This window comes from Salmo salar, chromosome ssa23, assembly GCF_905237065.1.
Source record: "Salmo salar chromosome ssa23, Ssal_v3.1, whole genome shotgun sequence".
NCBI classification, from domain to species: Eukaryota; Metazoa; Chordata; class Actinopteri; order Salmoniformes; family Salmonidae; genus Salmo; species Salmo salar.
In genome coordinates, this window is record NC_059464.1 from 26,059,694 (window position 1) to 26,085,982 (window position 26,289).

Genomic DNA, 26,289 nt, shown 5'->3' on the forward strand with positions numbered 1-26,289 from the left:
AAAACAATGCCATAACTATATAAAACAACTAATGTATACATGTCATGTACTACAAGACAATGCCAGAGTTCGCCCCTGTGCAAACCCTCTCCTAATGTGATCCTCGGGAACACTGAATTGCCTTTATTGTGCAGAATTTGTAGTAGCTGATGCAACTCAGATGACACAAATTCCAAGCTCTGGTAATCTGGCATATGATCCAGCTTCACTCCTGCTGGTTGGCTTCACTGATATGATAACGCAGAGAGAGGATCATAGACTGATTCGGGTAAGGCAGGCTGGAAGAGGGGAGGTACAGGGGCTGAGCTTTCCCCCTCTAGCCCAGTGGTTTCCTCCCCCGCTCCCATTCTGCTCTCTCAGTCTTTCACAGTCACACAGCGTAGAGACGAACAGACAGAACAACTCAAGCAGGAAGCTGGAGGCTAATGCTGCCATTCCTTACACACAGAGGGGAAAGAGAGAGCGGGAAGGAGAGAGGGAGAGGGAGAGAGAGTGCTCGTCTACAGGAAAAGAGGGGCATGGGAGAATAGTTTGCTGTACTTTTCCCCGCAACACGTGGATGGAACTCTCACAGGCTGGTAAGTGATCTGGGAGAGGAGAGGGAGGGGGTGGGGGGATTGTATGCGCTAGCTGAAATACTTTGTTTTTATTTTTCACTTTATTTAACCAGGTAGGCTAGTTGAGAACAAGTTCTCATTTGCAACTGCGAGATGGCCAAGATAAAGCATAGCAATTCGACACATACAACAACACAGAGTTGCACATGGAATAAACAAAACATACAGTCAATAATACAGTAGAACAAAAGAAAACAAAAAGTCTATATACAGTGAGTGCAAATGAGGTAAGTTAAGGCAATAAATAGGCCATGGTGGCGAAGTAATTACAATATAGCAATTAAACACTGGAATGGTAGATGTGCAGAAGATGAATGTGCAAGTAGAGATACTGGGGTGCAAAGGAGCAAGATAAATAAATAAATACAGTATGGGGATGAGGTAGGTAGATAGATGGGCTGTTTACAGATGGGCTATGTACAGATGCAATGATCTGTGAGCTGCTTTGACAGTTGGTGCTTAAAGCTAGTGAGGGAGATATGGGTATACAGCTTCAGAGATTTTTGCAGTTTGATCCAGTCATTGGCAGCAGAGAACTGGAAGGAAAGACAACCTAAGGAGGAATTGGCTTTGGGGGTGACCAGTGAGATATACCTGCTGGAGCGCGTGCTACGAGTGGGTGCTGCTATGGTGACCAGTGAGCTGAGATAAGGCGGGGCTTTACCTAGCAGAGACTTGTAGATAACCTGTAGCCAGTGGGTTTGGCGCACTAGCGGTTCTAGGGGGGGGTCCAGTGCCCCTGTGACAGAAATTTTGGACCCCCTTGTGGCCCCCCTAAATGTGGAGTATGAAATAATTTTTACATAACACATTTTTGCTGTTGTTCTTTTTTATCATCCGTTGTTAGACAGAAAATGCAAATAAATTGTTGAATGATTATGAACATGGTCTTTTGCCTGCTAATGCCTGCAATGCAGTGAAGAAAATGATATGTCTAATGTTACTGTCTAATGTAACTGGCCCCTCTAACAGAACAACTGACCCCAGCTTGGCCCCCCCAGTTGAAATGGTCTAGAACTGCCACTGGTTTGGCGACGAGTATGAAGCGAGGGCCAACCAATGAGAGCGTACAGGTCGCAATGGTGGGTAGTGTATGGGGCTTTGGTGACAAAACGGATGGCACTGTGATAGACTGCATCCAATTTGTTGAGTAGAGTGTTGGAGGCTATTTTATAGACGACATCGCCGAAGTCGAGGATTGGTAGGATGGTCAGTTTTACAATGGTATGTTTGGCAGCATGAGTGAAGGATGCTTTGTTGCGATATAGGAAGCCGATTCTAGATTTAATTTTGGATTGGAAATGCTTAATGTGAGTCTGGAAGGAGAGTTTCCAGTGTAACCAGACACCCAGGTATTTCTAGTTGTCCACGTATTCTAAGTCAGAGCCGTCCAGAGTAGTCATGCCGGACGGGCGAGCAGGTGCGGGCAGTGATCGATTGAATAGCATGCATTTAGTTTTACTTGCGTTTAAGAGCAGTTGGAGGCCACGGAAGGAGAGTTGTATAGCATTGAAGCTCGTCTGGAGGTTAGTTAACACAGTGTCCAAAGAGGGGCCAGAAGTATACAGAATGGTGTCGTCTGCTTAGAGGTGGATCAGAGAATCACCAGCAGCAAGAGCAACATTATATTAACTTAAGCTGCTCAAAGCAAAAAGGTGTCGACTTTCAGTAGAGGGTTTGAGAAAGAAAAGTCAGACTGTGAAAAACTAAAAACAAATCTATGCTCATGTCGCACTCCTGAATTCACACTGCTTTTACAATTAGCTTGTGGGGAGATAACAGCTAACGGTAGCATCATCGTGGGGATGGAGGGGGAGAGGCCAACACTCTTTCATGGAATTGGAACCTAACCCTCTTGGTAGGTTTTAAAACAATAGACACAAGAAATCTAACAGAATTCAATATTTTCTTTCGACTCAACAATGATATGGAATTTATGTCATTTAAAAAAATCATAACAGCTGCTAACACAAAAAATAACTCAATTTAGGTGTTCTTATCTGCCTATTCTATTGTGTTTTAATCTATCTGAACTTACTCAGAACCCAACTTAGCACAAAACTGTAGTTCTTTATACTTCTCTATAGATGTCTACTGCATTCTCAAACCATCGTTGTTGAGCTGATGAATAATAAACCACATTCATGTCTCCAAGAGTTTACATTCCTGGACTTATATTCTGGGAGGTTGGCTCAAAGATTTTTTCCCCCTTTCAAAGGAACTGCATGGGGACAGTTGGCTTTACAAGGCATTGATCAGTGAAAAGGTTTGCATTGGTAGGGATTAATGTTTCACTAGTCTAGGGGTGGGCAATAAATTCAAGTTTTAGGTGTTCAAGATTGGCCTGTATTTTTTTAATTTTTTATAATAAATCTCCACCCTCCCCCAATTAAAAAATAAAAACCCTCCCCTGAATAAGCTCACGGGCCATATCCTACCTGCGGGCCGTTTGTTGCCCATCCCTGCACTAGGCCTATCATTTAAAATATATTACACTTTGTAGCCTATAATAACGCTATGGTGAACTCTGTTGTAAATAGTTTTGAGAGAGAGAAAATAGAGTACATGACCAAAAGTATGTGGAGACCTGTTCGTCGAAAAGCTCATTCTAAAATCATGGGCATTAATATGGAGTTGGTCCCCCCTTTGCTGCTATAACAGCCTCCACTCTTCTGGGAAGGCTTTCCACTCAATGTTTGAACATTGCTGCAGAACTTGCTTCCATTCAGCCACAAGAGCATTAGTGAGGTCAGGCACTGATGTTGGGCAATTAGGCTTGGCTCACAGTTACATTTTTTACATTTTAGTCATTTAGCAGACGCTCTTATCCAGAGCGACTTACAGTGCATACATTTCATAAATTTTTTCCCCCCGTACTGGTCCCCCGTGGGAATCAAACCCACAACCCTGGCGTTGCAAACACCATGCTCTACCAACTGAGCCACACAGTTGGCATTCCAATTCATCCCAAAGGTGTTCGATGGGGCTGAGGTCAGAGCTCTGTGTAGGCCAGTCAAGTTCTCTTGACAAACCATTTCTGTATGGACCTCGCTTTGTGCACAGGGGCATTGTCATGCAGAAACAGGAAAGGGCCTTCCCCAAACTGTTGCCACAAAGTTGGGAGCACAGAATCGTCTAGAATGTCATTATATGCTGTAGTGTTAAGATTTCCCTTCACTGGAGCTAAGGGGCCTAGCCCACACCATACTGCAAATGTTTGTCTATGGAGATTGCATGGCTGTGTGCTCGATTTTATATACCTGTTAGCAATGGGTGTGGCTGAAATAGCCACATCTACTAATTTGAAGGGGTGTCCACATACTTTTGTATATATAGTTTATATTTTTGTTGTTTTGGTCAGGAATACTCACAATTCCTAAAATGTCAACCAAACAAATGCAACCTTTTGTGATTACAATAACCTAGAAAGTAAACAACAATCTTATTTCTACCTCTTATTGACACTCATATGTGACACCCAGACATGGGAGGAAATTCTAATTGGGAGTTGAATGTTATTTGCGTTGGGACTGTTGGATAGATGGCCATCATGGTATTGACACAAGGTTATATGATGCATGCTGTCAGGGCCGCTCATTGTTGTGGGCCACTGCCTAAATCTGCTGCTGTAATGATTTTTTTTTGTCATGATGACTGTTTTGTACAGACCTCAGCAATTCCATGCACTCTGTTAGTTTAAAGCCCCTCCATTATTGAACTTTCGCTGGGTTGGCTTATGCATTCATTCACAAAAGATTCAGCAACTACAGCTATACGGTTGAGAGGGTTAAGATACTTCACACTGTGAACAAGCACCTACAGAGGATGGACTCTGACAGAATTTTCCATCATCCTTTCAGAGATAGAGCACAATGGGATGGAGTGCCTTCAGAAAGTATTCATACCACTGGACTTATTCCACATTTTGTTGTGTTACAGCCTGAATTGAAAATGGATAACATATATATTTTTTCTCACCCATCTACACACGATACACCATAATGACAAAGTGAAAACAAGTTATGAATTTATTAATTTAATACAGAAATATCTTATTTACATAAGTATTCACTGTATCACTGAGTCAATACTTTGTAGAAGCATCATTGGCAGTGATTACAGCTGTGAATCTTCCTGGGTGAGTCTCTAAGAGCTTTCCACAACTGGATTGTGCAACATTTGCCCATTATTCTTTTCAAAATTCTTCAGGGTCTGTCAAATTGGTTGTTGGTCATTGCTAGACAACCATTTTCAGTTTTTGCCATAGATTTTCAAGTATATTTTAGTAAAAACTGTAACTCGGCCACTCAGGAACATTCACTGTTTTCTTAGTAAGCAACTTCAGTTTAGATTTGTTTTAGGTTATTGTCCTGTTGAAAGGCGACACATCTCCCAGTGTCTGGTGGAAAGCAGACAACCCGGTTTTGCCGGTGCTTACCTCCATTCTACTTCTAATTTTATCCTGAAAAACTCCCCAGTCCTCTACGATTACAAGCATAACCATAACATGATGCAGCTACCACTATGCTTGAAAATGTGTTGTATTTAATTTGCCCCAAACATAACACTTTATATTCAGGACAGAAAGTTAATTGCTTTGCCACATTGTTTTGCAATATTACTTTGGGGCCTTGTTGAAAACAGGATGCATGTTTGGAAGAATTTTTTTCTGTACAGGCTTTGTTCTTTTCACTCTGTCAATTAGGTTAGTATTGTGGAGTAACTACAAAGTTGTTGATCCATCCTTAGTTTTGTCCTATCACAGCCATTAAACTATTAAAACTGTTTTAAAGTCACCATTGGCACCATCGTGAAATCCATGAAATTCCTTCCTATCTGGCAACGAAGTTAGGAATGACGCCTGTATCTTTGTAGTGACTGGGTGTTTTGATACACCATCCAAAGTGTAATTAATAACTTCACCATGCTCAAAGGGATATTCAATGTCTGCTTCTTTTTTCTACCAATAGGTGCCCTTCTTTGCGAGGCATTGGAAAACCTCCCTGGTCTTTATGGTTGAATCTGTGTTTGAAATTGACTGTTCGAATGTGGGACCTTATAGATAATTGTATGTGTGGGGTACAGATATGACGTAGTCATTCAAAAATCATGTTAAACACTATTATTGGACACAGAGTGAGTCCTTGCAACTTATTATTTGACTTATTTAGGCTTGCCATAACAAAGGGGTTGAATACCTATTGACTCAAGACATATCAGCTTTTCAGTTTAAATTCATTAGTAAAAATATAAAAATACAAAATTTCACTTTGACATTATGGGGTATTGTATGTAGGTCAGTGACATAAAAAATAAAATTAAAAACAGGCTGTAACAACAAAATGTGGAAAATGTCAAGGGGTGTGAGTACTTTGTGAAGGCACTATAGGCATGGGAAAATAACAGATACAGTGCATCCAGAAAGTATTCAAACCCCTTGACTTTTTCCACATTTTGTTACGTTACAGCCTAATTCTAAAATGTCTTAAATAGTTTATTTCCTCATCAATCTCCAATCAAATCAAATTTTACTGGTCACATACACATGGTTAGCAGATGTTATTACGAGTGTAGCGAAATGCTTGTGCTTCTAAATCCGACAGTGCAGCAGTATCTAACAGGTAATATCTAACAATTCCACAACAAAACCTAATATCTAACAAATTACACAACAAAACCTAATACACACAATCTAGTAAAGGAATGGGATGAGAAAATATATGAATAAAATATATGGATGAGCAGTGACAGAGCGGCTAAACATGCAATAAATAGTAAAGAATAGATAGTGAAGGATACAGTATACAGTATATACATATGAGATGAGTAATGCGAGATATGTAAACATTATTAAAGTGACTAGTGTTCCATTTATTAAAGTGGCCAATGATATCAAGTCTGTTGGTAGGCAGCCGCCTCTCTGTGCTAGTGGTTGCTGATGGCCTTGAGATAGAAGTTGTTTTTCAATCTCTCCCAGCTTTGATGCACCTGTACTGACCTCGCCTTCTGGATGGAAGCGGGGTGAACAGGCAGTGGCTCGGGTGGTTCTGGTCCTTGATGATCTTTTTTGCCTTCCTGTGACATCGGGTGTGTCCTGGAGGGCAGGTAGTTTGCCCCCGGTAATGAGTTATGCAGACCGCACCACCCTCTGGAGAGCCTTGCGGTTGTTGGCGGTGCAGTTGCCGACCAGGCGGTGATACAGCACGATAGGATGCTCTCAATTGTACACCTGCAAAAAGTTAGTGAGGGTTTTCGGTGACAAGCCACATTTTTCAGCCTCCTGAGGTTGAAGAGGCGCTGTTACACCTTCTTCACCAGACTGTCTGTGTGTGTGGACCATTTCAGTTTGTCGGTGATATGTACACCGAGGAATTTAAACTTTCCACCTTCTCCACTGCTGTCCCGTCGATGTTGAAAGGGGGGTGCTTCCTCTGCTGTTTCCTGAAGTCCACAATCATCTCTTTTGTTTTGCTGACATTCAGTGAGAGGTTATTTCCCTGACACCACACTCCGAGGGCCCTCACCTCCTTCCTGTAGGCTGTCTCATTGTTGTTGGTAATCAAGCCTACCACTGTTGTGTCTTCTGCAAACTTGATGATTGTGTTGGAGGTGTGCATGGCCACGCAGTCGTGGGTGAACAGGGAGTACAGGAGGGGGCTGGGAATGCACCCTTGTGTGGCCCCAGTGTTTAAGAACAGCAGAGTGGAGATGATGTTTCCTACCTTCACCACCGGAGGGCGGCCCGTCAGGAAGTCCAAGACCCAGTTGCACAGGGCGGGGTCGAGACCCAGGATCTCAAGCTTAATGATGAGTTTTGAGGGCACTATGGTGATCAATACTGAACTGTAGTCAATTAACAGCATTCTTACATAGGTATTCCTCTTGTCCAGATGGGATAGGGCAGTGTGCAGTGTGATGGCGATTGCATCATCTGTGGACCTATTGGGGCGGTAAGCAAATTGAAGTGGGTATAGGGTGACAGGTAAGGTAGAGGTGAAATGATCCTTGACTAGTCTCTCAAAGCACTTCATGATGACAGAAGTGAGTGCTACGAGGCGATAGTAATTTAGTTCAGTTACCTTAGGTTTCTTGGGAACAGGAACAATGGTGGCCATCTTGAAGCATGTGGGGACAACAGACTGGGATAGGGAATGACTGAATATTTCCATAAACACACCAGCCAGCTGGTCTGCACATGCTCTGAGGACGCGGCTAGGTATGCCGTCTGGGCCGGCAGCCTTGTGAGGGTTAACACGTTTAAATGTTTTACTCACGTCGGCCACGGAGAAGGAGAGTCCACAGTCTTTGATAGTGGGCTGCGTCTGTGCACTGTACTGTCCTTAATCTACACACAATACCCCATAATAACGACAAAGCAAAAACAGGTTTATAGAACTTTTTTCAAATGAATAAAATAAAACAGAAATATCATATTAAATAAGTATTCAGACCCTTTACTCAGTACTTTGTCGAAACACCTTTGTCAGTGATTACAGCCTTGAGTCTTGTTGGTATGACGCTACAAGCTTGGCACACCTGTACTTGGAGAGTTTATCCAATTCTTCTTTGCAGATCCTCTCAAGCTCTGTCAGCTTGGATGGGGAGCATTGCTGCTCAGCTATTTTCGGGTCTCTCCAGAGATGTTCGATCGGGTTCAAGTCCAGGCTCTAGCTGGGCCACTCAAGGACATTCAGAGATTTTGCCCGAAGCCACTCTTGCGTTGTCTTGGTTGTGTGCTTAGGGTCGTTGTCCTGTTGGAAGGTGAACCTTCACTCCAGTCTGAGGTCCTGAGCGCTCTGGAGCAGGTTTTCATCAAGGATCTCTCTGTACTTTGCTCCGTTCATATTTCTCTCGATCCTGACTAGTATCCCAGTCCCTGCCGATGAAAAACATCCCCAGAGCCTGATGCTGCCCCCACCATGCTTTACCGTGGAGATGGTGCCAGGTCTCCTGCAGGCGTGACGCTTGCCATTCTTGGTTTCATCAGACCAGAAAATCTTGTTTCTCATGGTCTGAGTACTTTAGGTGGGCTGTCATGTGCCTTCTACTGAGAATTGGTTTCCGTCTGGCCACTCTACCATAAAGGCCTGATTGGTGGAGTGCTGCAGAGATGGTTGTCCTTCTTGAAGGTTCTCCCATCTCCACAGAGGAACTCTGGAGCTCTGTCAGAGTGACCATTGGGTTCTTGGTCACCTCCCTGACCAAGACCCTTCTCCCCCGATTGCTCAGTTTGGCCCGGGTGGCCTGCTCTAGGAAGAGTCTCGGTGGTTCCAAACTTCTTCCATTTAAGAATGATGGATGCCACTGTGCTCTTGGGGACCTTCAATGCTGAAGACATTTTTTGGTACTCTTCCCCAGATCTGTGCCTACAGACAATTCCTTCGACCTCATGGCTTGGTTTTTGCTCTGACATGCACTGTCAACTGTGGGACATTATATAGACAGGTATGTGCCTAGCCAAATCATGTCCAATCAATTGAACTTACCGCAGCTGAATTCCAATCAAGTTGTAGAAACATCTCAAGGATGATCAAAGGAAACAGGATGCACCTGAGCTCAATTTTGACTCTCATAGCAAACGGTCTGAATACTTACGTAAATAAAGGTATTTCTGTTTTTAATTTAAATACATTTTCCTCAGTAATAGGCCTACATCCCATTGGGCAAAAAACTTGTTGAATCAACATGGTTTCCACGTTATTTCAACAAAAAAATGTAATGTGATGATGTTGAATCATTGTGGAAAACTGATTGGATTTGCAAAAAGTCTTCAATGAAAGGGAATTTGGTATTTTTTTCACCCAACTTTTAATCGAAATATTAACCTAAATAAAATGACATGGTGAATTTTTTTGTAGGGAGCTCTGAGCATACGCGTTTTGACAGCTTTGCTTCTTCAGTTTTGAATCGTTGGAATTTGAGAAAAGTTACAATTTCGCCTTCAGCCTTACTGTTGTTCTTTCACCCCGGTGAGTAGGTTGATTGAAAAGCCACGTTACCAGTCTGTATTTATAGGCCTTCAACCAATATTGCATTTGGACTGTCCACGCATTGTGGACTAAATGCGATTGCTCGACCCACGGCTGTTGTTGCTGTTTGGGTAGCCTACCTTGGGGACGTGAGGATGGATGCCCCGTTCCACGTTGGACAGAATAAGCACGCTTGATTGACATCGCCCTGCGGTTTTCGCACTTTAGCACTGTTGGAATAACTTCAAAAGTACTTACTGGGTTTAGCCGGCGTGATGGATCAAGCACATCTAGTGGTTTCATTCTCATCCTCAGAATGACTCAATAACATAATATTGACTCACAATTTCAAATGCATTTCCTATTAGTGCAATATGTTCATATTTTTGTCTTTCTCTTTTCAGATCCTATGATGTGGAATGCTTTGTGACTGTGGACACATAACAAAACGATGATGACTAGAGACATGATTGTCTCAACAATACAGACCCAGTAGAGAGCAGAGTGGAGAGTTGTCAGGAGGAGATGAAATTTAACTGAAGACCAACATTTCTCTGAGGAGCCTATGTCTCCCGTTGGGCAAATAGGATGGAACTCAGACACTCCCAAATCATTTGGAATAATTGTGAAAGTAGCAGCCTGTCAAACGCAACAACCTATTGGACTTGACAAAAAGATAGAAAAAGGGGGGCAAGGGTAGGAAGGATTGAAGAATGTTTTGGAATTTCAGAAGGATCAGAAAATGTCAATGTGTACAGCTGGTGATGACGTGCTTTGTCCTGTCCGTGTTGATGGTGTGCTGGGAGCAGCTGGACCACCATGTGGTGAGCCATATGAAGTCCTACTCCTACCGCTACCTGGTCAACAGCTACGACTTCATCAACAAGAGCTTTGGCATCAGCCAGAGGGAGGCTAAGAGCCAGAGCAACTTCCCGTACCTCATCAACCACCATGACAAGTGTGACAGCAATGAAGTGCTGTTGCTGCTGTTCGTCAAATCTTCCCCAGAGAACCTGGAGAGGAGGCAGGCCATCCGGGCCACCTGGGGGAATGAGTCCTACACCCAGAGGGAGTTGGGGGCCACCGTGAGGGTGGTGTTTGCCCTGGGGGTCCACCCCAACCCCCAGCAGAGGGGCCGTGTACAGAGGGGGCTGCTGGGGGAGGACCAGGTCTATGGGGACCTGGTCCAGCAGGACTTTGTCGACACCTTTCACAACCTCACCATCAAACTGCTGCTGCAGTTCCGCTGGAGCCACAACTACTGCAGCCAAGCACGTTTCCTCATGTCAGCAGATGACGACATCTTTGTCCACATGCCCAACCTGGTGCACTACCTGCAGGGCCTAATCCGTCAGGGGGCCCGGGACCTCTGGGTGGGCCACGTGCACAGGGGAGCCCCACCTAACCGCCGGAAGGACAGCAAGTACCACGTGCCTTATGAGATGTACCAGTGGCCCTCTTACCCAGACTACACGGCGGGGGCAGGGTACGTTGTCTCAGGGGACGTGGCTTCCAAAATCTACCAGGCCACTCTGTCCCTCAATGCCTCGCTGTACATTGATGATGTGTTCATGGGCATCTGTGCCAACGCCATGGGGGTGTCTCCCCAGGAACATGTTTACTTTTCAGGGGAAGGGAAGGCCCCCTATCACCCCTGCATCTACGATAAGATGATCACCTCTCACGGACACGTGGCAGATGTCCGGTACCTTTGGAAGGCAGCGACGGACCCCCAGATCCATGACATTTCCTCTGGCCTGTTGGGAAAGATGTACTGCACAGCAGTGAAAGTAATGCTCCTATGTAAACCTTACTATTTAAATACCTACCCATGCAAGGCAGCATTTTCATAGTGTACTGTAAGGCTGCACAGAATGTCACTGCAGTCTTTATTTTTTATATATATTTCAGTGTCTATAGCTGGTATCATTTTCTAAATAAAGACCAAAGCCTTGTTCTTGAGCATATATTCACCACTCCTGCCTTGGCTTGATGGATACTGCAGTTGTACTTTGTGGTTTAGCTAATTGTGTGATGGTAAACAGACTGTTTATGTTCTTGGCTGCATTCAGGAACATTTTGGCTGGCTGCATGAAGTTGTAAGGGAAGAATAATTTGAATAAATTACCTCACAGTCTCAAGAGGAAATTCTGTCCAGCGTTGATAGCTGACATTAGGGTTTTTATTCAGTTTTCTATTGCTCATTGAATTAAACTGGTTGAAAGTGTACCGTCTGTATCCTACTCATTTTACCTTCCCTCTTATCTCTATAGAGCCAACTCCTTTCTTCCCCCACCCCTGGTTTCACTTCTCCTAAAATGTCAGGCTGCAAACCATGAGCAAACACAATTTGCTTTAAACCCCATCCTGCTCACTAAATCATTCCATATGAACTTTGCTCCCCCATCTCTCCCTTTCTTACAGTCTGGGCCCCCCGATAAGGTAACATACAGCATTTAGTGACTCTGCAGAAAGGAATTCACTGTGAAACTAACTACTCTCTGAAATAAGCTAACTAACCCCACCTTCAAACATAAAGCACTTCCCAATGTTTGCTAAGGGTCTTTAACATTCTCTACAATTATAAATCTGGCATGTGTAATAAAGAAATCTGAATGTTTGGCAGTGAAAATGTGGATTTAGTATGGATCTCTAGCGGCCCTAGCCTACAGCAGGGGTTTCCCAAACTCTGTCCTTCATTTACTTCTTGCGGTTTTTATCTGTTGCTACTTTATGCTCCAAAAGAGACATTGTCAGGGACATCACAGGCTATATGTGTGTTTTATGAAAATCTTGTGTACAAAAAAAAACCTTATGCATAAATACCCAGAACTGTTACAGGACATTTTAACATATCAGGTGACATACCATATGTACATAAGCTTGTGTACGTCTCATTTCAACTTCATGCAAATACACATGGCCTACAGTGACTGCTTCTAATGCCTGTGCTTGGCAGAGGGGAGTGCAAATATCATTCACTTCCTGTGCTCATTTTATTTCCGTCTTTCAGCCACATCCCTTTGAGATTGAGGCACTATCTCACTAGTTCAGAACCTCAAAAGAGGTTTCCAAATATAAAAATGTCTGTTGAGTCAAAGATTGTACCCATGCAACAGGGAGTACACTCCTACGAACCGTAACAGTTACAATAAAGACAAGATAAATAATGTGATCGACTTATCGAGTATCAATAAACTTAGTGTGCTCCATATCAGGAGGCACTGTGCAGGTTGAAATTAGAGCAGGAGACATTCCACACAGCAGTCACACAGTGTGTGGTCACCTGGGTGCTAACAGTCAGCCGGCAGCCTTTGCCTCAATAAAAGTCTATCTTCATCATCGCTACAAGCCCTTTCTTCAGACCACTGTACTGTAAGTGCTATGATCGCCTAACCTCGTCTTTCAATTTTCACTGTCTCTCTCAGTGACCTATTTCAAAGTTTCTTCAACTAACACTAACTAATGGTTGAGGAAAAAGCAGTCCCTTGTAAAATGTCATAAACCTCATCACTAGCAACAGTGTGTGTATGCAGTGGTTTTGAAAAAGACCAGAGAGAAAGAAACAGGAAAGATACTGTATATGGGCAGAGAACGGAAAGAGACATTTACCTCCGTCTGTTTGAAAGACTCTCCTCTGTCTCGTTCGTCACCAGGACGTGGCTGGAGCCTCCCTGGCTTGCCTCATGCATTACCTCAATCTGAGGACACAAACACACATTGTTGCAGTCATAGACAGGTGAAAGGGTGACACATGCTGTATATACCTTGGAGACTCCCATTTCCTGTCAAACGTCACCCTCATGGTCATAGTGCTAACATTTAGATAAGATGAGAGGCTTATCATGCATGACTAGAACTTCATGCAAACTGGAAACCATATATCCTGAGGCTGCTGCATTTATTCTAGCTGGGGATTTTAACAAAGCTAATCTGAGAACAAGGCTACCTAAATTCTATCTGCATATCGATTGCAATACACGAGCGAGTAACACTCGACCACTGCTACTCTAACTTCCGCGATGCATACAAGTCCCTCCCCCGCCCTCCTTTTGGCAAATCTGACCATGACTCCATCTTGTTGCTCCCCTCCTATAGGCAAAAACTAAAACAGGAAGCGCCCATGCTTAGGTCTATCCAACGATGGTCTGACCAATCGGATTCCACGCTTCAAGCTTGCTTCGATCACGTGGACTGGGATATGTTCCGGGTAGCCTCAGACAATAACATTGACGTATAGGCTGACTCGGTGAGCGAGTTTATAAGGAAGTGTATAGGAGATGTTGTACCCACTGTGACTATTAAAACCTTCCTTAACCAGCATTCGCGCAAAACTGAAAGCACATACAACTGCATTTAATCATGGCAAGGCGACTGAAAACATGACCGAATACAAACAGTGTAGTTATTCCCTCCGTAAGGCAATAAAAAAGCAACGTGTCAGTATGGAGACAAAGTGAAGTTGCAATTCAACGGCTCAAACATGAGACGTTTGTGGCAGGGTCTACAGACAATCACGGATTACAAAAATAATACATTGACGTCTTGCTCCCTGACAAATTAACCAACTTCTTTACGCGCTTTGAGGACAATACAGTGCCACCGACATGGCCCACTGTGGGATCTCTGTGGGCTCTCCTTCTCCATGGCCGACGTGAGTAAAACTTTTGAACGTGTTAACCCTCTCAAGGCTGCCGGCCCAGACGGCATCCCTAGCCACGTCCACTATCACCACGTAGCACTCACTTCGGTCATCATGAAGTGCTTTGAGAGACTAGTCAAGGATCATTTCACCTCCACCTTACCTGTTACCCTCGACCCACTTCAATTTGCTTACCGCCCCAATAGGTCCACAGACGATGCAATCGCCATCACACTGCACACTGCCCTATCACATCTGGACAAGAGGAATACCTATGTAAGAATGCTGTTAATTGACTACAGCTCAGCATTCAACACCATAGTACCCTCCAAACTCATCATTAAGCTTGAGACCCTGGGTCTCGACCCCGCCCTGTGCAACTGGGTCCTGAACTTCCTGACGGACCACCCCCAGGTTGTGAAGATAGGAAACAACATCTCCACTCTGCTGATCTTCAACACTGGGGCCCCACAAGGGTGCATTCTCAGCCCTCTCCTGTACTCTGTGTTCACCCACGACTGCGTGGCCACGCACGCCTCCAACACAATCATCAAGTTTATAGAAGACACAACAGTGGTTGGCTTGATTACCAACAATGACGAGACAGCCTACAGGAAGGAGGTGAGGGCAGTGGAGTGTGGTGTCAGGGAAATAACCTCTCACTGAATGTCAGCAAAACAAAAGAGATGATTGTGGACTTCAGGAAACAGCAAAGGGAGCACCGCCCATCCACATCGACGGGACAGCAGTGGAGAAGGTGGAAAGCTTTAAGCACCTCGGTGTACATATCATTGACAAACTGAAATGGTCCCCGTACACAGACAGTCTGGTGAAGAAGAAGCAACAGCGCCTCTTCAACCTCAGGAGGCTGAAAAAATGTGGCTTGTCACCGAAAACCCTCCCTAACTTTTACAGGTGCACAATTGAGAGCATTCTATCGGGCTGTGTCACCGCCTGGTACGGCAACTACGCCGCCAACAACTGCAAGGCTCTCCAGAGGGTGGTGCGGTCTGCATAACGCATTACCGGGGTCAAACTACCTGCCCTCCAGGACACCTACAACACTCAATGTCACAGGAAGGCAAAAAAGATCATCAAATCAAATTCAAATCAAATTTATTTTTATATAGCCCTTCGTACATCAGCTGATATTCTCAAAGTGCTGTACAGAAACCCAGCCTAAAACCCCAAACAGCAAGCAAAGCATGTGAAAGAAGCATCGAGGACAATAACCACCCGAGCCACTGCCTGTTCACCCCGCTTCCATCCAGAAGGTGAGGTCAGTACAGGTGCATCGAAGCTGGAACAGAGAGATTGAAAAACAACTTCTATCTCAAGGCCATCAGATTGTTAAACAGCAACCACTAGCACAGAGAGCCGGCTGCCAACCTACAGACTTGATATCATGGCCACTTTAATAAATGGAACACTAGTCACTTTAATAATGCCACTTTAAGAATGTTTACATATCTCGCATTACTCATCTCATATGTATATACTGTATACTGTTGGTCTGTGCTGGGGAATGCGGGCTGCCGTGCGTAGAGCAGGCGCAGGATAAACTGGACCGAGGAGACGCACTGGCGGCCAGATGCGCTGAGCAGGCACACTCCTTCCTGGCTGAGTGCCAACTCTAGCACGGCAACGCTGCGGAGCCCGTACCGACCGCACCGGACTGTGCGTGTGGATGGGCGAGATAGTGCGCATCACCCCGTAATGCATCGCTCGCCCCTCTGCACGTCTGCTCAGTCGTGCCCTCTCCGCCAGTTCCTCCTTCCGGAATCTCGCGTCAAGCTCCGTGCTTGACTCCGTGACTGGCACCGGTTTGCTCCACGGCTCTCTCCTGTATGCCCGTATGCCCCCCGCAAAAAAGTTTTTGGGGCTGCTTCTCAGCCTCCTCCTGACGTTCCAGCCGTTCCTCCCAGTAACACCGTTCCGCCTTCGCTGCCTCTATCTCCTCCGGCGGGCGGCAATACTCTCCAGATTGCCTCCATGGTCCTTTACCATCCAGGATTTCCTCCCAGGTCCAGGACTCCAGATACCTCTGCTGTTGCTCCCTTCCACGCTGCTTGGTCCGTCTTTGGTGGGTGGTTCTGTCACAACTGTCGAAAGGATTGGACCAAGGCGCAGCGTGTAAAGTGCTCATCTTCATTTATTAACGTGAACACTTAACCAAAATAAACAATACGACAAAACAGTTCCGTAAGGTGCACATAGACTATACGATAAACCAACCACCTACAACGCACAGGAAAAAACAGGCTGCCTAAGTATGGCTTCCAATCAGATACAACGAAAGACACCTGCCTCTGATTGGAAACCATACTCGGCCACACAGAAAATGAACATAGAAAAGAAAATGAAAACTAGAACAAATCCCCATGAAACAAACCAACCCCAAAACAACACCCCCTGCCACGCAATGTTCCTGTGCTATAACCCCCGTTCGCTAATCCTACCACTACGGAGGTGGCTCTGGGCGTAGCTCCCGTTCTGAAGGCTCTGGGCTGCAGACCACCGCTGAAGGCTCCGGGTTGCAGACCACCGCTGGAGGCTCCGGACTGGGAGGCGTCGCTAGAGGCTCCGGACTGGGAGGCGTCGCTAGAGGCTCCGGACTGGGAGGCGTCGCTAGAGGCTCCGGACTGGGAGGCGTCGCTGGAGGCCCCGGACTGGGAGGCGTCGCTGGAGGCCCCGGACTGAGAGGCGTCGCTGGAGGCCCCGGGCTGAGAGGTGTCGCTGGAGGCCCCGGGCTGAGAGGCGTCGCTGGAGGCCCCGGGCTGAGAGGCGTCGCTGGAGGCTCCGGGCTGAGAGGCGTCGCTGGAGGCTCCGGGCTGAGAGGCGTCGCTGGAGGCTCCGGGCTGAGGAGCGTCGCTGGAGGCTCCGGGCTGAGGAGCGTCGCTGGAGGCTCCGGGCTGAGAAGCGTCGCTGGAGGCTCCGGGCTGAGAAGCGTCGCTGGAGGCCTCCTGCGTGGAGCTGGGACCCCCTGCCACGCCCAACACCCCCTGCCACGCCCTGACCATACTACAATGACAAATGACCCCCTTTACTGGTCAGGACGTGACAACTGTATCCTTCACTTTCTATTCTTTACTATATACTGCATCTTAGCCGATCTGTCACTGCTCATCCATATATTTTATTCATATATTTTCTCATCCCATTCCTTTACTAGATTGTGTGTATTAGGTTTTGTTGTGTAATTTGTTAGATATTAGGTTTTGTTGTGGAATTGTTAGATATTACCTGTTAGATACTGCTGCACTGTCGGATTTAGAAGCATAAGCATTTCGCTACACTCGTAATAACATCTGCTAACCATGTGTATGTGACCAATAAAATGTGATTTGATTTAGTATGGCACATTATTCCTATTTATCAGACAGACGTGATGTGGTCAGGGCAAAAGATGCGCAATTGATTTGAAACTAGGGTTTCTCATCCCCGCAGGGTTCCCTTGGGAAAGGCAGGAAACAGAAGATGTCTGAAACAGGACACCCCCATGACTTCTTCTCCCAGACTCCCATTGACCAAGAGTTATGTTCTGATGAATTATACAAGAAGGATTGGCGGAACACTGTCATACAAATGGACCAGTGGCTAGCCAACAAAAAAAACAGATGGTTGTTGTTATTGTCAATGAGGTTAAACCATTTCAGGTTCAATTGTCTAGAGGATGTCCACAGGTCTTACCTTGAGGCTCCCTTTGACTTTGCGGCTTACATTTTTCCTTTTTGCCAGCTCAGCTTCCGTGGGCTGCTTTGTGGCACTAGAGCTCTCTGAGATCCTTCGACTGAGTGCTAGAAATTGTTACAGAACAAGGATGGGAAAAGGAAGAAAGTTTTGTTTTTAATTAAGCGGAATGTTTGACATGAAGGCATAGAGATATCTAGGGATCCTGTTTGAAACATCAGGCGTTTTGCCATTCTCTCTGTGTGGAACAACAGCAGGAGGCCCTGGCCCAAAGCTATGTCCTCCTCCTGTAGTAGGAAGAGTACCACAGTGAATACAATAGACCTCCTTTAAAAGCCTCAGGATGTAAGGTTTTAAATACATACTTTGTCTTAAACTCGAAAATTACTAAACTCGAAAATTACTTTACTTCCTGGAAAGTAAAGTACAGACTATGTTTCAGTTTCAATAGCAATGAATAGGCTCTACAATGATCTTTCATTACGTGTAGGTAAAGTTTGTGGTTAGGTCATGTGGGGGGAGATCATAACGATGGAAAGAGGTTTCAACTTTGTATCTGTGCCATTATGGCATCTGTGACAGCATGGGCAGCGCCATTGAGGCTATCTCCATTTTAAAGTAGTCGGTTTTCTTCTTATTCTGTGTTTGAAAAAAGTGTTAAGCTAATATTGGTGATTTACCGCCACAAATCTTGTGTCATTAATTTACTGTGGCCGCTATATGGCAGTGATATAGCTTAAATTCATTTACAAACCATAGCACCCAATTTGAAGAAGACAATGCTCTGATCATTGGCTGATTGCTGCCAACCCATAGGAATACCCACCCAGTTGACTACTTTAAAATGGTGGATGCTCTCAATGGCAATGCCAATGCTAAAAGGGGTTATATCTAAGTTGAGTCATTTAACTATCTCTATGGGGGAGACTTACCAGGGGCAGGGCAGGTGGTCCTGGGTGTTTTGTGGGGCACAGGCCGTTTGGGAGAGGACTCAGGCCGGGGGGCCACAGGCTGGATGGGCCGGGTCTGTTTGGCTGACAGTTTCTTCAGACTAACCTGTCTCTTCTCAAACATCTCCTGTACATCGTCCAGCCTCTTTAGAGCCTTTTGTACATTAGCCTGATGGAAAGCACAGATCAGGGATCAACAAATAGGACCATTGTACTTCTGTAGGCTGACAACTCCAGGAATTAGGATTCCATGAGTGAATTAAGGGAGCACTGTACATACCTTGACTTCAACATTGAGGACTAGCTCATACTGGTTGTGGATGTTCTTGAGGTCACTCAGTTGGTTCTCCTTGGCCGTCTCCAGGAACTTCTCAATGTCCTGCAGGGCTGCCTCAGCCCCTTCCTGGGACTGGCACTTGTCCACAGCCTGAGAGGCCAGCAGGTACACCCCCGACTCACACCACTGGTTCACCTGTAAACACCCGAGGACACGTGGATGAATAAACAACTACAGTAGGTATTGTCTAGGCTCCATATCAGTAGTATATCTAGGCTCATTTGCATGGCACTAATGTATATTGTCAACTACTAATGTTATACATGGCATGTATAGTTGTTTAGGAACCAAAAACGAAGGTACTGATTACTGTATGGGACAATATACTGAACAAGTGTTTTTGAGGCAGATAATATGAAAAATACAATTTTATTGAGTAAATGGATTTATTGCTTTGCTGAAAAAGTTGAAGTACCACTGACCTAGACGGAAGAGGGAAACTTTGTGAAAGTTATTTGAATTCATGAGATAATGTGTAAATGACATGTATAATCATGCAAACAATCTCTCCCTGAGGACATTGCCTTTACTGACAGCAATATAGAGATGAGGAGCCTCTTATGTTATCCACCCCACCTTGTCTATGCCTTTGTGTATTTGGCGTGATTTGGAGAGGACGTCGTACTTCTTCTGGGCCTCGTTGGTGAAGTCATCACAGATGCGTCGGAGCTCCACACACTTGGGCCGTATGGAGTCCACAGAATAGTGGTTGCTCTGAATCAGCTGGTCCCCGTGTAGGGCATGGAGCTGGGCCTTCTCTAACGACTCCTGACATGCATCAGACAGAGAGCCATTCATCTCACATGACCACATTCGTGTTAGGCTCACATTCAATACAATGCAAGGCTGATGATCACGTGCTAAGTAAGACATAGTGGATACATTGTGCTTTGTATTGTAAGGTTAGATGTTACATCTCATATAATGTTTGTTATGTGACTGTGCTGACCTGAGCCTTCTCCTCTAAGGTCTTGAGGTCCTTCAGTAACATCTCTACCAGGGTGACACAGTCCCCAATGTCTGACAGGGCCGTCAGAGTCGCCATCAGACTGTCCAATGACACTTTCACCTGGGGAGGGGACACAGAGAGAGCAGGAGGTTAAGGACATATGTACAGTATTTCCAAACACATATTCTTGAGAGGAAGCATTATATACTGTAAGTGTGAAGTTGCAAACATAAAAAAGCATGTGTAATTGAAACTGAGAAAAGTGAAGGGTAAGCAACTATTTTTGGACAAAGTGTTACATTGTAATAGCTACTTCTAATTGCTGTCTCTGGGGGAACACAAATAGCCAGGCTGTGTTCTGTCCAGTTTTCTTTGTTAACGTGATTAAGCTAAACCTGTTGACTACAGCAGTCAGCGACTCTGTCACAGAAACATACGTACCTCTCGGAAGTCATGCTCAAAATGGCGTAACTGCAGGCACTGCTCCAGTTTGAGGTGATGTTTAGACCAGAACTGTTCAAAAGCATTTTCTGTCTCATCTAGCTGGGCCAACAACCTGAAATACAACATGGACGTATGACATGATATGCAGCATCTTTATCCACCTCTGGAATATACTCTTAGTGAGAAATTCAATAAGTTAAATCATTTGTGAACCGAACACATACAAATGATTTAATTAGGAGCTTCCATCTCCAGTAGGTCCCAGTAACCAACCTTTCCACAGTGGTGTGGTTCTCCATCTCGTCTGGGTTTAGCTGGTGGTTCTCAGACTTGGCAGCCTGCTCTTTGATACAGCCCAGTAGAGTGGTTCCCTGTTTCATCGCTAATTTCAGTTCATCCTGTCAAAATGAAAGAATTCATTAAATACCATTATAAACCAGGTGGTTCAAGCCCTGAATACTGATTGGCTGAAAGGTTGGTAACCAGTTTATAATAGCAATAAGGCACCTCAGGCCGTTTATGGTATATGCCCTATATACCACGGCTAAGGGCTGTATCTCGGCACTCCGCGTTGCGTCCTGCTTAAGAACAGCCCTTAGCTGTGGTATATCGGCCATAAACCACACCTCCTCTGGCCTTATTGCTATTATAAACTGGTTACCAACATAACCAGAACAGTAAAAATAGATGCTATACGGTCTGATATACCACGGCTTTCAGCCAATCAGCATTCAAGGCTTGAACCACCCGATTTATAATGGTATTGCTGGTTTGGGAATAGAATACTCTGGTTATTATCTAGGCCATTGATGCTTATGGTTGTGGTTAAACTACAATGCCACAGGCTATGATAGAACCCATTCCCCTGTGTATTTGATCACACTACTGTATGTGAATGTAACTAATAGTATACTAACAAATATCAACACAATCTTCAGGTGTTGAGGATGTTAGCCATGAGTACAAGTGAACCATTGTAGGAAGCCAGGTTCAGTAGTATTATGTTGATGCTGAAGCAGAGCCCCACCTTGAGTTTGTCGTGCTTCTCAGTGTGAGTAGTGAGCAGGTCTTTGGTGCACTGCACATCGTTGGGCAGCTCCGTCTCGGCCAGGTCTGTACCGAACTTCTGCAGCATTTGAGCCGTGGTCTTCACCGTCACAGCAAAGTTCTCAATGGCCTGACAGCAAAAACACACACACTTGTATTGTTTCCAGTGAGTCCAGAAAGTAACTGGTGTAAGGCCAATGTCATGGTAACTCACTGTCCGGCGGTGGATCCACTGGCTGTGACAGTAGTCCAGGTTCCCACCAAGCTCACATGTTAGCTGGCCCTTATCCACGTAGCCATATAAGTCAGATAGGGAGTTGAGCATCACAATCTGTAGGGAAACAAATTCACATACATTGCTGTGTGTTATAGATGTTAGGGCATCTTCTTCATTATCAGTCTGGGTTTTCTCATCTAATTTTAGGGTTAGACAATAATTGTCATGGCATAATGTTAAGACAGGCTTCTGTGTTTTTTGGTTTACTCCATTTCTACTTCCTCACCAGATGTCTTGAATTCTACAACACTTGAGTAAGGATGACACACACGCGCGAGGTGGTGAGGAGTCTGAGGAGGAGTTGCAACTTTTATCTTCAAAAATGTGTACAGTTACAGTATACTGTAGGTGTCAGAGCATAATGCAGGAGAATTGGCCTTCACCAAAAAATGAATGAAGTAAGGGAAATACAGGTGCATGTCGTCATATTCTACAGCTTTCCATAAACAAGGAAAACATGCAGTGAGTACATAGTCATTGTTCTAGCAGTTAGTTTACAGGTGAACATCACACTCCCATGCAACACTCCACATGACATTAGGTCAATCACTATCTCACACCCAGACACCGAGGAAAGGTTTCTAAGATGATCTACGAGTTGAACAGGGTGAGTGGTAGCGAAGCATTCTTACCGGTACCTTCATTTTAAAGTCATCCCGGTGCAGCTTAATGCCAATGTCAGCGATGGCCCTCTGGAAGAAGCGGGAGGGCCTTAGCACCAACACCAGCTGGAGGTTCCCTGGAAATGCCCCCTAGTGGACACAGGTACAAAACACAGCTTCATACCATCTCATAGCCTTGTGTGGAGGGAGCTTTGCTCAGAATTTGCAGTAGATTATACCCAAAAAAATGTTCTTCATACAAGACTTCCTGATATAGGAGCATTGGTTGCAATTATATTTTACAATGTTACATGATGCTGAAATAAAATTGTTTGGTCCCATTCTGTCTGTACTGTGGCCAATTCCTCTATTGAAGTCAAACACAGTGAGGAGTTAAAGCACAAACAGACTGGATAACCAGGCAAGAGATAAAAGCCCTGTCTGAAGTGAAAGACGGACATCTTCATACCGCTATCCGCGTCAGCGAGGCCTTCACTGAGCTCCATTTGTCACGCCTGCGGTCGATGATTATAACGAAACCGATACTGGCCGCGTCCAAACTAGACAAAGGAAACATGGAAATAAACACATGCGGTAGGTGAAGCTATCCAAGCATATCCAAGAGGGCACTAGAGTACACTGCTGTGCTCTGTCTCTGTTCAGTTTAAACAGAGTTTACATAAAATCACTTCAGCACTTTTAGAATCAGGCCAGTATAGTTAACAGTGTTAGAGGAGCTGTGTAAACTTGTGTAATGTTCGGGGTCTTTTACAGGGAAGAGGTTTTTAAGTGAGGGCCATTAACATGCTGAATGTGTTACTCTGACAAAAAAGGTGAATAAAGTTGCTCATGTCTAACATCTTAATGTGATATCTGGTCTAATATAATTCCTACTCAACTGAGCAACTTTTGTTTATTTTCCTGGTTGCGAGCAGCTGACATGAGACAAGATTAATGGTGCTCACGATGTACCATGAGAGAAAGAATGACATCCCAGATTGTGCCACAAATGTCATTGGAGGAGAGTTTTTCACAAGACACATTTCTCAGGATGTGGTAAAATTGAAACCGAATTGAAAATGCTACACCTCAAGAAATGTGTCTTGGGAAGTACCTTTGGATTTGCGGTTGGACGAGAGTTTGCCGGAACCACATCCCATACAGAGGGGAGGTAATGGCATTTCCCACTGGGCACAAACTAGTTGAATCAACATTGTTTTAACGTAATTTGTCAATGTATTGTGACATGGAACCTCCGTGGGAAATAATTACATTTGAAAAAAGTAATCAACTGTTGTTTTGAGGGTGAAATGTCAACCACAGGATTATGTCATAATCAAATTTAAACATAGACAAACCTTGTATAAAATATGTTGAATTTGTACCTTTAAGACCTCAGATCTTCAACATTATATCCACTATCAGAAGAAAAAAAATGACAGGCTGGGCATCCCCTCCTACTGGAGAATTGATCCATTGGTCTCCCATCCAGGGTTTTAACCAAGGCCAGCCATGCTTAGCTATGATATTTGTCACTGACTATTGCCAATATTAGATCATGAGAGTGATTGTTGAGAGATCTCCACTTAAAAACTAAATAGATTCACTGTTGCTATTGAAGTCATTCCAAAGAGTAGGTTTAACAGAGCAAATAAAAAGTGACCATACTTTCACTCATATATCATCATTGATGCTATTCAGGACTATATACTGTAGCATTTGCAGTCATCAACAACAGCAATTGCCTCAATTCAACCCATAATTCAACAAAAAAAAGAAAATACAATAGGCCAAGGGTTTCAAGCACCGTTTGATTTCAAATGTAATTATATTTTGTGACATTGAATTATGTTTGGTTGTCAATGCAACCAAATATTAACATTTGAAGGAGATGCATCTTCTGCTTGGATAGTTCCATCTGTGCCACTAATTCAATATTATCTTACAAACTAATGCAACATTCAACCTTAAAATAAGTAATAAATCCATGGCCACATTGAGGTTTCTCTAACTATAAAATGTGTTCTTATGTAATCATATAGAGCATGCATGTTCAAGACAGCATGCATAGGTCGTTGCAGGTCTGTGGAGATCTTCACAATTGCTGTAATAATCTGCACAGAATGTCAAATGGCATTCACCACTTGTACTTTTAATGTAATTTCAACTGCAATCCAGGTCATTTGGTTCTGCTTTTAGATGAAGCTCAGTATTCATCTGTTGTATAAATAAACAAAATATCTGATATTGTATTCACATTAGATTTTCTTTTAAATGGTTGAAAGCACATCGATAGACATTTGGGTGACAACTAAACCAAAAATCTGACGTTGTTTTTCCATTCCAAATGGTAGAAAGCACAATGATCACAAATTGGAAATTCAACTAACTTTGGGCTGTCTTTTTGAGTGGGTGACAGGTTTTAATCTCGCTGATCAACGTCTCAACCAAAGTTTAGCCAATCATCCACGTTGAAATGATGTGGTGTACCCAGTGGGTTACGTCTATATAAACCAATGTCTTTCTTCAAGCCACACTCTTTAAAAGCATTGCATCACTGTGCTGCTATAAGCATCAGTCTTTAACCTGCTATTACCAAATATATAGTAGCATTCAGTCTGGCACCTCTCAGCTTTGGACTGTTTGTTCCAGAACCCATTTGCCAGGATCCGGTACCTCTCTTGGCATACTTTTTTTTATCTATTTGCAATGTAGTAAAAGCAATCAGAGCAATCAGAGTTCGTTCAGGTTGACTCCTCTGTAATTATCCTGCCCATTAAAAATTGTAATGTGAAAACATGCCTGATATTCTAAAAATGGATTTGTGTTGTGCGAGCCCGGGTTTATGGTTTGCGCAACATTGTAGCCTATGTAGACCAACGCCTATATAGACCAGAAGCGAGCCGGTATCTCTCACAGATCTAGAATGAGATTCACTTTCTATGATCTCTCTCTAGTCTGATAGACATGATCCTGCAACTCATTTCTTCAGCGTTGCACTTCCTCGTTTATTTCCTTATTGAATCATAGCCGCCGAAGTGTACTGGAGGTGCTGCAGCCCCCCTGATTAATTGAAATAGGCTACATTTGCCAAAGTTATAGAATTACTCCTGTCTGATCATAAAACAAATCAGAATGCTACACCAGGAGTAGGCCTCTAAATTTAGCAACAGAGGATCAACAGTTTATGTAAAAAAAAAAAATAAAAAAAAGGCCTAGCTGTGGATTGTGTGTAGCCCAATCATAGGGCATAGCCTACAGTCGGGAAGGCGCAGGAAATCAGTCAGTAAACAGCATGCAACCAAAACAGGCCTTTCGCAAATATTTATAATAGGCCTACAATCACGGGTAAAACACAGGTTGTAAAGCAAATGGATCCTGCTGTAAAGAGACGTCTAATCTGTCTGTAAGCTACCAAGTGATCAACTTCCAAATAGCCCTGTTGAGCAAACAGCATTGTTTTACAAAGTCAAACAAGAGAGATAGGCTTTTGGCAGGAGCGCATCGGCCATGGCTGGTGAGTGAGCTCTGCATCATTGGGTGAGTCAGTGAAACTGTAAAGCTTTTTTAGACTATAATTTCCTCCTCTAATTGTACAATATGTGTGTCTCCAAACACCTAGGCTATTGATGGATTCGAGACAAGGTCGTTTTAATTGAGCTCAGATTCTCAGTTTGTCAGTGTTAAAGTAGCCTGTCATTTCGATCATTTGTGTCATCTAAAATGATGAAGAATTGCATGAAATACGTTTATAAAAAGGTACAT

The 26,289-nt window shown here is 44.2% G+C and overlaps 2 protein-coding genes across 14 annotated transcripts in view; one reads left to right on the plus strand and one right to left on the minus strand.

Annotated features, from left to right (window-relative positions):
• LOC106584308 (guanine nucleotide exchange factor DBS) overlaps positions 1-26,289 on the minus strand; it is a 90,789-nt gene that overhangs the window by 35,557 nt on the left and 28,943 nt on the right. For 12 of the 13 annotated variants that reach the window (XR_006761582.1, XM_045706530.1, XM_045706536.1 and 9 more), the window contains exons 4-15: positions 22,994-23,084; positions 22,555-22,674; positions 21,860-21,976; positions 21,626-21,775; positions 20,872-20,996; positions 20,596-20,710; positions 20,155-20,274; positions 19,782-19,973; positions 19,149-19,340; positions 18,851-19,037; positions 17,919-18,025; positions 13,199-13,287 (exon numbers count right to left, since the gene is read on the minus strand). Coding sequence is in view for 12 of the 13 variants with exons in the window: in XM_045706530.1 (XP_045562486.1) it covers positions 13,199-13,287; positions 17,919-18,025; positions 18,851-19,037; positions 19,149-19,340; positions 19,782-19,973; positions 20,155-20,274; positions 20,596-20,710; positions 20,872-20,996; positions 21,626-21,775; positions 21,860-21,976; positions 22,555-22,674; positions 22,994-23,084 (1,605 nt within the window). In the remaining variant the exon portion in view is untranslated. The remainder of the gene's footprint in view (positions 1-13,198; positions 13,288-17,918; positions 18,026-18,850; positions 19,038-19,148; positions 19,341-19,781; positions 19,974-20,154; positions 20,275-20,595; positions 20,711-20,871; positions 20,997-21,625; positions 21,776-21,859; positions 21,977-22,554; positions 22,675-22,993; positions 23,085-26,289) is intronic. The other variant, XM_045706531.1, reaches the window with a different exon arrangement.
• On the plus strand, positions 230-11,813 carry LOC106584309 (lactosylceramide 1,3-N-acetyl-beta-D-glucosaminyltransferase A-like). The gene is made up of 2 exons (XM_014169415.2): positions 230-578; positions 9,991-11,813. Exon 2 carries the CDS (start codon positions 10,300-10,302, stop codon positions 11,437-11,439), a length of 1,140 nt encoding a protein of 379 aa, XP_014024890.1. The 5' UTR covers positions 230-578; positions 9,991-10,299; the 3' UTR covers positions 11,440-11,813.